The sequence below is a fragment of the Coregonus lavaretus genome (genome assembly GCF_964263955.1).
Source record: "Coregonus lavaretus genome assembly, chromosome: 9".
NCBI lineage: Eukaryota > Metazoa > Chordata > Actinopteri > Salmoniformes > Salmonidae > Coregonus > Coregonus lavaretus.
Window position 1 is genome coordinate 49,530,770 of NC_139996.1, and position 13,970 is coordinate 49,544,739.

General features: G+C 43.0%; 1 protein-coding gene across 2 annotated transcripts in view; it reads right to left on the minus strand.

Annotated features, from left to right (window-relative positions):
- znf609a (zinc finger protein 609a) overlaps positions 1-13,970 on the minus strand; it is a 190,006-nt gene that overhangs the window by 89,580 nt on the left and 86,456 nt on the right. For both annotated transcript variants that reach the window (XM_084169131.1, XM_084169132.1), the window contains exon 2: positions 6,713-7,593. In XM_084169131.1, coding sequence (XP_084025257.1) covers positions 6,713-7,462 — 750 coding nt within the window. In that variant the 5' untranslated portion in view covers positions 7,463-7,593. The remainder of the gene's footprint in view (positions 1-6,712; positions 7,594-13,970) is intronic.

The following is a 13,970-nucleotide window of genomic DNA, read 5'->3' on the forward strand; positions in this document are numbered from 1 at the left end:
GGATTTTACATGTACTTATTAGCATTGCTAACCTTCGGATTACATAGTATCAGTGGGGATTGAAAACAGCGCCATTGTGTTCAGTGCCGGTATTACCAAATATCCCAGTATTACACAAGGTCGGTATGAACGTATGACAATCCAGATTCCGCCCAAGCCTAATTCTACCATCTTCAAAGTGCACATCAGAATTCGGTGAGAAGGACCGCACATCGTTGCATCCTCAACTTGTTTGTTCTTTTAATATTACTTAACATAAACAAAATATGATTTCTGTCATTCTGAGCATTGTGAGTGAACGCCCTAATCAGGTTCCACACCCAATGCATATGGGTCCGTCAGTTTTCTCAAAATGTCCAGTTAATTAAAATGTTGCCAGTCAAATGTCTGGGGACCACATTTTCCTAACGGAAACCCTGCTTTCAGCAGGACAATAACCTAAAACACAAGGCCAAATCTACACTGTACTTGCTTACCAAGAACATAGTGAATGTTCCTGATTTACTTAAATCTACTTGACAATCTATGGCAAGACCTGAAAATGGTTGTCTAGCAATGATCAACAACCATTTTGACAGAGCTTGAAGTATTTTGAAAAGAATAATGGCCAAATGTTGCACAATCCAGGTGTGGAGAGCTCTTAGAGACTTACCCAGAAAGACTCACAGCTGTAATCGCTGCCAATGGTGCTTCTACAAAGTATTGACTCAGTGGTGTGAATACTTATGTAAATGCAATAATTCTGCATTTCATTTTCAATACAAAAATATATTTAATCAATTTTGAATTCAGGCTGTAACACAAAAAAATGTGGAATAAGTCAAGGGGTATGAATAATTTCTGAAGGCACTGTATCAAGTGCCATTCTGTGACTTTGGCTAATACGCCTTGTTTTTTTAGTTGTAGTATCGTTTTGGTATCAAGTATCGTGATGGTATCGAGTATTGTGATACTAAACCTGGTATTGTTATCAAAGTCAAAATTCTGGTATCGTGACAACACTAAGTCTGTCTTGGCAGCATCTGTAGGTGCTGCACTGCCAAACTAATTTTCAAACAGACAAAAATAAACAACACTGGTCTAAACCAAGCAACTACTTCTCCTTGGGGCAGAGAGCTAGCTTTGTGTTTTTCAGTTTCTTTCTTCAGAGATAGGGGTCTTGGCTGTTTGATTTCATCAGTCTAGAAACCATTTTAAGCTGCAAGTGCCAACTGAGGCAAGTATTTGTTTTTATCTGGCAAACTTAAAATGCTAACCTTATTTTAACCAAAATGACTGATGTGTAGAAATGATGAAATGTTGAAAGAATTGCAGCTATGGATGTGATCCATGTGTAAAGCAGAGCAGCTGACTGACTGTGCTGGTTTGGTCTTGAGTGGACCATGGCATGGTTGGAAAGTTGAAACTCCCTGGCAGCTCGCCAGAAACGGAAAACGTGGCACAGGTCCTGCATTTTCCTTCTGTGTATTCAATTATCCGCCACCCCATTTCAAAGGAAGCCACAAACACTCAACTTCAAGACAGGCATCCACTTCAATGATTCCCATTTGGGGCTGAACTGTGTTACACAAAAAAGGGAGACAGCCTGCACCGACCACAATGAGGCGGTTGTACATTCTCTGAAAAGGGACTGCGATGGTGTTGGCATTATAGCTTGTGATCCGTGGGTAGGAAAGGCTGCTTTTCGTCTTAAAATGGCACTGAACATGACAAATGGAAATGTCTCCCATGGAGTCTGAAGAGAGGAACGTTGGCCTACTTCTCCCGTTTGACTTAGACGGCCTCGGCATTCAAGATTTGGGTCTTGCTTACTCCATTTCCAGGGCTGTACATGCTATGAATACAAGGCTGTATAAAAGCCCTGTGTGAGACCTGGAGCTAGCCTTTTGCTGATGAAGAGGAATCGCTGTTCCACTGCAGCCAGGCAGGGGGAAGGCACTGCCCTTCCATTAGACGCGTGGGGTGGCCATTTGAGAGCTCGACGAGATTGGAACATAAAGAGGCGAGCTTGGTCTGTCCAGTTTGCTGTATAGTTTTCTGCGGTAATCAGAATGTGACTCAGGCATCTCGGAACAGATGGCTGGAAAACGAATGGTGGGGCTGATCTCTACACACAACAACCCCCCCTCTGTCTTTGGATTACACACCCTGACAGAGGAGCGGAGGAGGGGGAGTCTGGACTGGAAGAGAAACACGAGTCAGAGGCTGTTCTCATGCGAGGGCTAACACTACTAGATCACAAGGGAGATTACAGCTCAAAAGGTTAATTTCTTCTGAGGGCGTGTGCGTGTATGAGAGAGATAGTGTGTCCCTGCTACACTAGTGCTGATGGATGTGTGCCTGGGTTTATACAAACAAGTTCAGTGGTGTAAGCTAGTTATTGTAAGGCTCTGTTCTCAAAGCTATGACTGTGGCTCTGTCTGATGGTGCAGGCCAGAGGTCTGTACGGGACTGATTTATTTATCCCGGCTTCTCATACTGCACCCGCTCACACTTGCTGGCTTTCTGTCAGACTCTCACCCACTACTGCAAGAACTGGTCCTGAACCCAACCCCAGTCCCGCAATGTTATTTTAGGCATATGTGACACAGTTCACATGCCAGCCATGGTCCCAGCAATACTGCACCCTATAGGCAATATCAAAGTGTGCAAAAAGAACCTAAGTAATAGGTTAAATTAGCAGAGATTCTCATATGGCCCATTATATTAGTCTATCTGTATTACTTGGTGGTCCAACAGACGTAGTTTGAAGAGAGCAGAGTTGAAGACTTGCAATTTCTCTTGAGCTACGTTTTACAGCCTACCTTTTGGGAGTGGGACGATTTTCAGACTGAGAAAAATATGGGTGATCAATATTTCCAGGCAATGTAGTAAACTGTAGCCTAATCATATTTAGGAAGTACATTTCATTGGAAAGATAATGGCCCTGTGCTTCTCCGCCCGTGGATAGGCTATAGCCTATTCTATTTAATTGAGACCACACACGCACCTGATCTCTGAGCACAAAGCTACTGAACTTGAAGCAGCAAGAATGATGAAAGCGGACACTTTCTCTTGCGATAAGTTTTGCACATAGGATATAGCCTACTTTTTAGGAGGACGATTAGCAGACAGAGACAAATAAATGGGTAATCAATATTTATTGAAAATCAAAAGGTGCAAAGCTCGCTCACCATGGTAGCCTATGTGCGTGGTACACCTTTTCCCTTTCAATGACGATCACATTTTTGGATTGCACCTTGACTCACGCTGGTTGAGCGCCCTCCACATCTTTCCATTATCAATATTTATGGACAGGCACTGTAGTATAGTTTAGAGTTTAATCATATTTACTTTAATTTCCTTGGAAAGATAACTGACACGTGATTCTCCAACCATGCATAGTCAGCCTACTCTATTTAATTGAGACCACACATATACTACGCGCACTTGAGAGGTAGGCTACTTAACTTAAAGCAGCAAATTCTGAGTGTGTGAATAATGCTACAAAGATGTGTTTTTAATTCAATAGGTAGGCTAACGCATACAAAGCAGAAAGACGGCCGTTTACAAATCATCTGCGGGACAACAAAAGTATTTTAATCTCAAAGTTGTCTGCCTGACCGCCCGCTCCCAAACCAATCATGAAAAATGCCGACCCCGCCGCAATGATCTCTGTCAGGACCCGCAGGTCCCAACAGAGACCATTGCGGCGGGGTCGACATTTTTCATGATGCAGCCCTCTAGTGCAGGCATACATTCCACTGGAGCTCTGCTATGTGGTGTTACTGTGGAGAAGGAAACAAGGGCTGCAGTACAGCACCACCTTTCCCCTTCTGGGTCGCTTATACAATACACACACGTACGTACACAATTCCTGACTTCTAGAGTTTAAACCCACAACCCGTATTCCGATCAGGTCGCCAGAATGCAGAGAAAACAGAGAAAGATTGCAAAGCCGGTCCCCCCGGTCACTTGATAGACACGGAAAGGGGAGAGAGTCCAAGTTTTCTCTCTCCCTGCGCCACCCCTCCACCCCGTCTGCACAGCCCTGACTAACCCTGAGTTGTAATACAATAGCACCAGTCATAAGTCACCATGGGCAGTGAGAGAGGGAAAGAGAAAGAAAAAAAAATACATTTGAGAAGAGAAGGGCTGCTCCCAGGTGCACAGGAGACTTCCTGTCATGCTATAAATCCCTGGATTTGACTGTGAGAGCACTGAAGCCTGCCATTTCACCGGCACTGCTTACACCCAGACACGTTCCCTACAGAATACTCCACAGTCGAGAGAAAGGAGAGAAGAGAGGGGAGAGAGGAGAGGGGAAAGAGAGAGAGAGATCCAAAAATACCTATTCATTAAAACCACTGCTCCAGGAGTTAATTCAAGGAGTGAAAATATAGACATTCTAATAAAGACTGGATGAGAAACCTGAGCCTTGACTGACTATCAAACTTTACAGCGGGATAAGAAAGTAAAATTGTTTCAATAGTGTAAATAAATCATGTCTGGATTCACTGCTGAGAGAGGAATGCTAGGAAGCTTTAAACCCCCTTGTGCATACAGCACTTTCGCTACAGTAGTCCATTGATCTCCACGCAGGTTGCGATAACTGGCAGTGAGGAAGGTGTCTGGTGCTGATTCAAAATGAAGGCTCATTCTTTGTGAGCTTGGCATTTAGCTGAGAAATTACATAAACCTCTTGCATTGCTAATTAATGAGGAGGTAGCCTATTGGCAACAGAAGCTCACTTGACTTCCAGAAATGAACTTCAACCTGAACTTTAAGGAAAGGCCAACTTCCACAGGCCACAGTACATTTTAAATGCCCTGTTTAGAGCATTGTGCAACCAAATGCAGACCTTTTTGTGGTAGAATGATCCCCCATTTTGCGACAGGGCGCTTAGTAGCAAAAAGTGTAATTACGTAAGCGATGAGGTTTTTATGACAGCCTAGTTTGTCTAAAGAGACCAGACAGACTGTGGACAACCAGGAGACGTTAAAATAAATCGGCAAAAGCGGATTACGAGGGATTTCAAAAAGAGAGTCTCTCATTCACCTCAAGTAATTCCATCTCTAACATAGTGGAAACATGCAATCACCATCACTGAGGTTAATGCCTGTACAGGGCACTGCAAATTCCCTGTGTTGTCCAAACAGGAGAGGCATGTGAAGGTCATGACTGTAGCATGGGTGCAGTTAGCCAGCGTCAGCTGCTGACGACTACATAATGTCAGAAATGGCCTATTGATGAGATCATAAGGGCCACACAGGATGATACCATGATTTTTGCTAAAAAATAATGTAATTTTAAGGCGACTAAGCCTTTAAATGTGTCTAAACAAGGAATGACTTATTGACCCTAGACCCTTTTCTCTAGAGAGACGACAGAGATATCTTGTCCTTTTGTTGCAGGATTTCCTGGCCTGCCGGCATGATCCTAACAGAGAGAGTCTGAACTGCTTCCTCTCCTCTTCTCCTCCTCCCCCACCCAAGACAGACACAGCGAGAATGAGTTGAACTGAATGCCCCCTACCATTGAATGATAGAGGTCGAAAATTGAGCAAGATGACACATGAAACCTACCGCCACAGAGTTCAGACTGAGGCAGCACTCCCCAAGCTCCAAAGATAAGCAGAAAACCCTCTCAATGGAATACGGATGGCCTCTTTTATACAGGAGAAGCAGCTATCACACAGCTCATGAATCTTTTGATACCTTTTCCTGTCGATCTTACCAAGTTCCATCCGATGAAGATTTTGAAAAGCATACTATCAAGATGACTTGGAGATGAGCAGCCAGTAATTATGTCTAATGGGGTAACTCTAGCCTGAAAGTGCCCCCCAGTTGACTAACTGCAGGCTGGAAAATGTTGAGGCTCTTCGACACTCTCCCCCCAAAAAAATCTGCTGCCAGAACAAGACATCCGACACTGCCCCTTGAGCTTCACTTTTGTCTCAGCGTCTGGCGGTGACATATGGCCGACAGTTGGAACTGATCTCCTGGTGCAAAGCCTCTTCGAGAGATGGCTTTTCAATACTCTCCAGCGTCTCTGTCAGAAACCTTATCAGAGAGCAGCGGCACTCAGGTTTGTCACATCTTTGGCATCCGACACGCTGAAGCCTTCCATCCCCCCACTATATCAACAAGCAACTTGTGTAAAAACAAGTCTGCCCATTTGAGTGCCTGAGGACATCTTCTAGAAGGTTTGCAAACGGGGGGCCTGGGTTACTGCTCAGGCTTTTCACTAATGGCAGTGAAGAGCCTGAGCAGTAATCCATTGCTGAAATGACTGGCACACATAAAAGGACAAGGCATCTGCCATATGTAGTGCTACAGACTGATGCTTATGTTGGGTCTTGCAGAACCTACTTCACTTGTTTCTGGGCTATGGGGTGAGTACAGTAGCGTGAAAGTCCCCTGAGGAGACATTAGCGTCAAGATGGAGACTCATGCACTACTTAACACACCCATCAAAATTCAGTGATTACATGAGAGGTTTCGAGACAGTACAAAGCTCTTATCCCCCACACAGAGAACCAGATTACGTCTGTTGCTCACTCAACTTGAAAGCAAAGTGCTACATTAAAATGTAATAAATCACTTGTCAAGGCGAGCTAGATATGCTACTATTCCAGCAGCAAACAAACAGACAGCATCTGCTATAGTTCAAATCCATTGATTTAACAGCAGCCAAATGCAAAATCAAAGACATAAGACAGCTTGTTACTTACCTTTTCACTTTTCACTTTCTTCAGGTTTCTGCATTCACCGTTGTCCACCTCCTCTGGATCACTTTTAATGGCTAATGGTGGTACAACAATCCCTGTGGAATCCAGGGCGATATTCCCAAGTTGTTCGGCCACAGCCAAGTCTGTATTTTGCGTACCCTCAAATGGGACACTACGAGGGGCCCCCAAAGGCAGATTTGGGGCACCTAACTCCTTCTCAGTATTAGCCACTCCTGTAGCCACAACTTCACTTTTCTCCTTCTTACTTTTCCCAGAGCCCGCCTCCTTGTCTTTCTTTCCACTAGGAACATTGCGGGAGCCTTTGGTGCTCTTCTCAGCACCCTTTCCAGAGTTGGTGTTTGTTGTGGGACCTGTGCCAATGGCGGGTCCCGTGACCTCGCCCTGGGTTCGCACCTGGGCGTCTTTCTTTGCCCCGTCTGTGACCGAGGCCTTGCCACTTTCCTTTGAGTTCTTACTACGCTTGGATTTGGATTTACTCTCTTTGCCTTGAGCAGCTGGTACGGGGCTAACAAAGGTTATGTTGTCGGGTAGAGCTGCTACAGCGCTGGGAGGGGCAGCCACGCCCCCACCGTCTTTAGTGCCAGACATCTCAAGTTTGTCCTTTTCTAGGTCCGCGTCGAGGTCAATGATCAGATTGCCAACACCTATATCCCATTCATCGCCGCTGTCATAAGTGTCCACCGCATTAGAGTCCACACCTTTCCCGCCTGCAGTGCCACTGCTTAGGGACATCTTAGTGCCAGCGGCCCAGTTGCTCCACAGTTAAGTCTGACCTTCTCAGACTACTGGAGGCAGTGGGAGAAGGGTTGCAGCAGCTTTATGGTCTTCTCGGTATCCCCTTCCCAGTAACCCACATTTTTGCCCTGTAAAGAGAGGAAATGTGTGAAAATTCTGCAGTCAGAAGTCAAGCTCTTAACATACCAAGATAAACTATAATGAGAACATTAGAGATTATAATAATAATAATAATAATATGCCATTTAGCAGACGCTTTTACAGTCATGCGTGCATACATTTTTGTGTATGGGTGGTCCCGGGGATCGAACCCACTACCTTGGCGTTACAAGCGCTGTGCTCTACCAGCTGAGCTACAGAGGAAAGTATGGCAGGAAAGAAATCAGGGCTTGTCCTTTGGACAAGTAGAAAAGCTCAAGTCACTTGTCCCCCCTCAAAAAAGGTCTTTATTACATCATTGTATGATGCCACTATACAAAATAAAATGAATTACTATCTTTTTTTACCATAGAGAATCAGAAGAAAATGTAGGCTACACTCGGTCTATTGGCTTCTTTGCATATTCAAGGCTGTCTCAAAATACAACACTCCTTTTTAGGCTCTCCTGGTAGGATGGTTGGCCAGCCTCGGTAGCTTATAAAATATTACAACTAAATACTTTTTATGTCTTTATAAAAGAATTCCCTACAGGGCTCGAAATTAAGGGCGTCCCGTCGTCCCCGGGACGATAAAAAATATGTCTACGGTTCAAAACAGACTGAGGCAGTTCTAGGACAACAGACCAAAATTCAAACAACCACTGCACATTTAAAAATGTAAAAAAGCAATAAGGCTGATGCAACAGATCAGACCGTTGATCTTAAAATGTTGATAAAGTTGTATTTCTTCATATTATAAGCTCAACAATGCGCACATGGCTGTAGGCTACACGCGAATGTTCCAAAATGCAATTAGCGGGAAAACACAGTTCTCAAAATTGCACCACACCTGTGAGCCGTTTCATGTGACACAGATGAAAATATCCATTAGATACTAAGAAAAAGGGGAGCTCTAAAGATGCATGGGTTAGGGATGGATTGACATTTACATAATTGATACCTGCAGGAAAATGGGGGTCATGCTTTTTTCAATTTCAGTCCAGGGGAAGGTTTAATATTGTTTAAATATAGTCCAGGGGAGGGTCATGTAATTTGTAATTGATGAAATGTAAATATTATTTTAGAATGAGTTGCTTATTAGGCTATACTGTATATATCGATGTGTGCCCGATGTCACCCCTCATCTCTGATTCTCCGCTGGGCGCACAATATCAAGTGCGCCTATAGGCTATTTAGTGTGGTCTCAATCAAATAATCCATAGCCTAAAGGCTAGCATTTCCCAAGCTCAGTCCTGGGGACCCCAAGGGGTGCACGTTTTGTTTTTTGCCCTAGCAAATAAACGAGATATATATATATATATATAGATATATATATATATATAGATATATATATATATATATATATATATATATATAAAAGCTCTATTTTTGTCTCATCAGACCACATGACCTTCTCCCATTCCTCCTCTGGATCATCCAGATGGTCATTGGCAAACTTCAGACGGGCCTGGACATGCGCTGGCTTGAGCAGGGGGACCTTGCGTGCGCTGCAGGATTTTAATCCATGACGGCGTAGTGTGTTACTAATGGTTTTCTTTGAAAAATAGAGCTTTTTGGTCTAAACTCCACTCGCCGTGTTTGGAGGAAGAAGAAGGATGAGTACAACCCAAAGAACACCATCCCAACCGTGAAGCATGGAGGTGGAAACATCATTCTTTGGGGATGCTTTTCTGCAAAGGGGACAGGACGACTGCACTGTATTTAGGGGAGGATGGATGGGGCCATGTATCGCGAGATCTTGGCCAACAACCTCCTTCCCTCAGTAAGAGCATTGAAGATGGGTCGTGGCTGGTTCTTCCAGCATGGCAACGACCCAAAACCCACAGCCAGGGCAACTAAGGAGTGGCTCCGTAAGAAGCATCCTCCAAGCCAGTCTCCAGACCTGAACCCAATAGAAAATCTTTGGAGGGAGCTGAAAGTCCATATTGCCCAGCGACAGCCCCGAAACCTGAAGGGTCTGTATGGAGGAGTGGGCCAAAATCCCTGCTGCAGTGTATGCAAACCTGGTCAAGACCTACAGGAAACGTATGATCTCTGTAATTGCAAACAAAGGTTTCTGTACCAAATATTAAGTTCTGCTTTTCTGATGTATCAAATACTTATGTCATGCAATAAAATGCAAATTAATTACTTAAAAATCATACAATGTGATTTTCTGGAGTTTGGTTTTAGATTCAGTCTCTCACAGTTGAAGTGTACCTATGATAAAAATTACAGACCTCTACATGCTTTGTAAGTAGGAAAACCTGCAAAATCGGCAGTGTATCAAATACTTGTTCTCCCCACTGTCTATATATATATATATATATATATATATATATATATATATATATATATATATATATATATATATATATATATATATAGGGGATTGGAAATGATGCCATTACATTGATAGAAGCCACAATCTGCAATATTAAAGCTGATCTACAGAGAATACTTTCTAACCAGTCTCTTTGACTTAAAGGGTCGCACACAACCCACCGAATGTGGATCTCCGGTTGGTCTACAGATCGTTTAGAGCACTGTTGACGTATGAAACTTTCACCCGATTCTACGTGTAAAAAGTGTACTGTCTTTGCAACAGCTTCATCATAAACTGTATCATTCCTGACAAAGAAAAAACAATAACCAAGCTTTCTCGATGCACTCAAGTTCAGGGAGAAAGCTGCCTTTGGGTTTATAAGCCACATGTATGCCAACAGTGAGCTGGGCTTTGCCAGGGAGGGTGAGGTTTCCACAAACCTGAAAACACATATGGAGTCCATTTCCTCTTTTACCAGCAGGTTGACGTCAGGCAGGACTAAAGAGACCTCTGAAATCATCAAAGCCACAAACCCTGACCCAGAGATCAAGCTCCTTTCTCCTCACCAGAGCTCCCCCGCCACAGGATATTTAGTCTAATTAACACCCTGACATATCAATCGAATGAGGTCAACAACAGCACGAAAACAAGGTTGACTTCTACTGCCGGCGTCAAAGCCTGCATGCCCTCTTCACTCTCTATCTTGAGTCTGAATGAGCCATAGCCCTAAGACTTAAGCTAATGGGAATGAATGAATAATATGTCAGCATTAATGAAGGTTTTGATGAGGCAACCACGCTCTTATTAAGCCTACCTCGCCATTGTGCGACATTTTATGTAACACAGAAAGATATTTGCATTCATATCAGTGGGGGTGGGAGGTCCTGACTTACAAAGGACACACTAACACTGACAATGTTCTTGGTTAGGAAGTTCTGGTTGATTGTAGTCAGCCTGTACCGTCAAAAAGACAAAAATTTAAGACAAAGAAAGACACTGGCATTAGCATTCTTCAAAAACCAGTTTGCTCTGAGCTATTGGTATTCCTCACCCAAGCCTGTTTACATGTGACAGACTAATAAAGATTTTATGGGCCCTGACACAAAGCCTCCATTGAGGCAGATCACAGCCCTTCACTGCTTTTGCTTTCCTAACACTGGGTCAAAAACAACTTGTGTGCAGGAATAGGAGCATCTCTTTCACAAGCCTTCTTTTCAAGGCACTTATCATATGAATGCGTTAGCAAAACCCCTTCGCCCCTCTTGACAATGGAAGGATTTTCACAGAGGAGAGAGAGAGAGAGCTGGGTGGTGGGTGAGGAGGGGTCAGATTCCCCACCATAGCCTCCAGTTTAGGGCTACTGTAAGGATTAAAAGTAGGGCCCTATAAAATCTGCGTTGCAGAGGACACGAACGGAATCCAGACATTTTTAAAACGGAATTCAACAATATATATTTTTTATTGAACTTATTAGACAATTCATGAATTAGCCTAAGTTAATCATAAGACATTAACAAAATGCATCAGTGATTTGTATTTTCCTATAACTTTCTGAAATGGAACAGGAATGCCCCTGTCTGAGTGTGCGGTGCCTGCGTATGTCTACACTTTGTGTAGCCATTAGTAATGATGCTAATGATAACCTTCTGGTAGAGATGGAAAGGCTTTCCCAAAAACCTTCTCAATGAAATCTTAACTACAAAGTAGAATATGCCTACCTGGCAGAATGCCATCATGATTATTTGCATCAATCCAGTGGCCATTTGTTTTGCAAGCTCCGTAATCACGAGCGCTACATAAACATCGCTAACGAAACAACAGTCTCTTGCTGGTGCACACTTGCATTAAAGGGTAACTACACCCCAAAATCCAAATTTCTTCTATTTTCCCAGAACTCAGAAGTGGTCTCCTGATGTGGTTTAAGCATTGTTGTGGATTTAGAACAGGGATGGGCAACTCCAGTCCTCGGGGGGCCTGATTAGTGTCACACTTTTGTCCCAGCCCCAGCTAACACAATAATCACTAATCATCTTCAGTTTAGAATGCAATTAGTTTAATCAGCAGTGTTTGCTAAGGATGGGGGAAAAGTGTGACATCACTCCAGCCCCCGAGGCACATCGTTTTTTTTTTGTTTTTCCTATTAAAAAGGTGTGATTCTGAGAGTGAAAACCTGAAAAAAAATTGAAAAACTGAAACCTGGAAAAATAAAACAGATTTTATAAGACCCTATAAAAAGGCTGTCATGCCATTATTGACTTGTCACAGATGCTAATTAAACCCTTGGCTATGTGTGAGAAAATAAAGCTCAGATTCAATTCTCCTACTCGCACAGAGGGTCACTTGGGATGTTTGCATAGTCTAATAGAGATGCATGCCACATACTGAAAAGAAAGTCGATTTGTCAAAGGCTGACAATTGAATCCATTTCAGATACCCTGATTTGGCATTAACATTGAACTGGCAAGCTAAAAAACAAAAATCCTCCATTTACAACACACAAAATCCTCCAGGGATCATACAGGAAAAAGGAGAGAGTCAGTGGATAGGTATCCATCCATATAGCCACTATTTACAGCTAGGTCAGCATTGGGTCCTTGCTCTATCTAGCTCTGGCTGTGTTGCTGAGTGCTCTGCTGAACTCTGACCTGCTCGGTCAGAGGCAGGTTAAAATGCTCTGTCGGAGCTTGATTGGCTGTGAAGCCAGATGGTCAGACAGGGGGTGACAAAAACTCTCAAATAGTCTGGTATAATCCTTTAGTTAGTCACAAGGCTTGAGCCTGCTGAGAGACGCTAGCATTCCCACCAACTAAAATCCCGGCCACAGAACCAGGAGGAATCTTGTCACAAAAAGACAGCAGAACATACTGCACAAATTGATGGGTTCTACTTGATAAACACTTAGGATTAGCTGTCTGGCTATCAATTAGGCCTGGGAATTGCCAGGGACCTCACGATACAATATTATCACAATAATTAGGAGCTGATACGATATGCATTGAGATTCTCACGATTCTATATGTATTGTGATTCGATACTGCGATTCAAACTGTAACCAGTGCCTGCAACCTGCTTCAGGTTATCAGTCAACCTACCAGGGTAGTTACAAACAGCACAGGAATGAAATCATCAACATGTATTGATCACATCTTTAATAATGCTGCAGAAATGTGCTTTAAAGCAGTATCCAAATCCATAGGATATAGTGATCACAATATAGTAGCCATATCTAGGAAAACCAAAGTTCCAAAGACTGGGCCTAATATATAAGAGGTCATGATATGATGTGTTTTACACAGGATTTGTTAATGTGTTCAAGCCATTTATTTATGTCACTGGTGGGTGCCAGAAGGTCGGCGTGCCAAGAAGGCTGGGGGGCCACTGGTGTTCATCTTAGAATGAGTACGTGATGGAATGTCCTGACTGGGGTGCAAGCTGACTGGGTAGCAAGATGATCCTATTGTAGTTGGGAGTGACACCCAATAATGGTTGGCAACTGTTGGATAGAATTAGCTTGCAAAGCAGTATATAAACTGAGAGATTTTCTATGTCTATTCATTCAAATAGCAAGAGGCCACTCACGTGCCACTTGTTATGTTGAATCAGGTACTGTATCTATTAAATACTTTGTATCAACTCTAAATCTAAGTATCTTCTTGCATATTGAATTACTTGATACTAGAGAAACTCATCATAACAGATTGGCGTCTACGAACAGGATACAGTTTACGGCCGAACAGACAGGTAAGCAGACTTTAATTTTTTTGGATTGTGTTAAAATCTGCTTATCTGTGGTAAAGCTGAGCTGTAAAGAACGTTTAAAATTCAATATTTTAAAGGGGGATGAGTGGTATTCAATTATGTACAGAGATGTAAGGAGAAATCCTGAATTAGCCAATGGCATGGTGCTATGATTCAAAATAGGATGCGTTCAGATTAATGAGTAAAAACAACAGAGGATAAAGATTGGGCGCAGGATCCCTAAATGTGTAAGGCATTAAAAAGAAAATGGTGGGTTTGAGTCCCTTAGTAAAATATATATGTT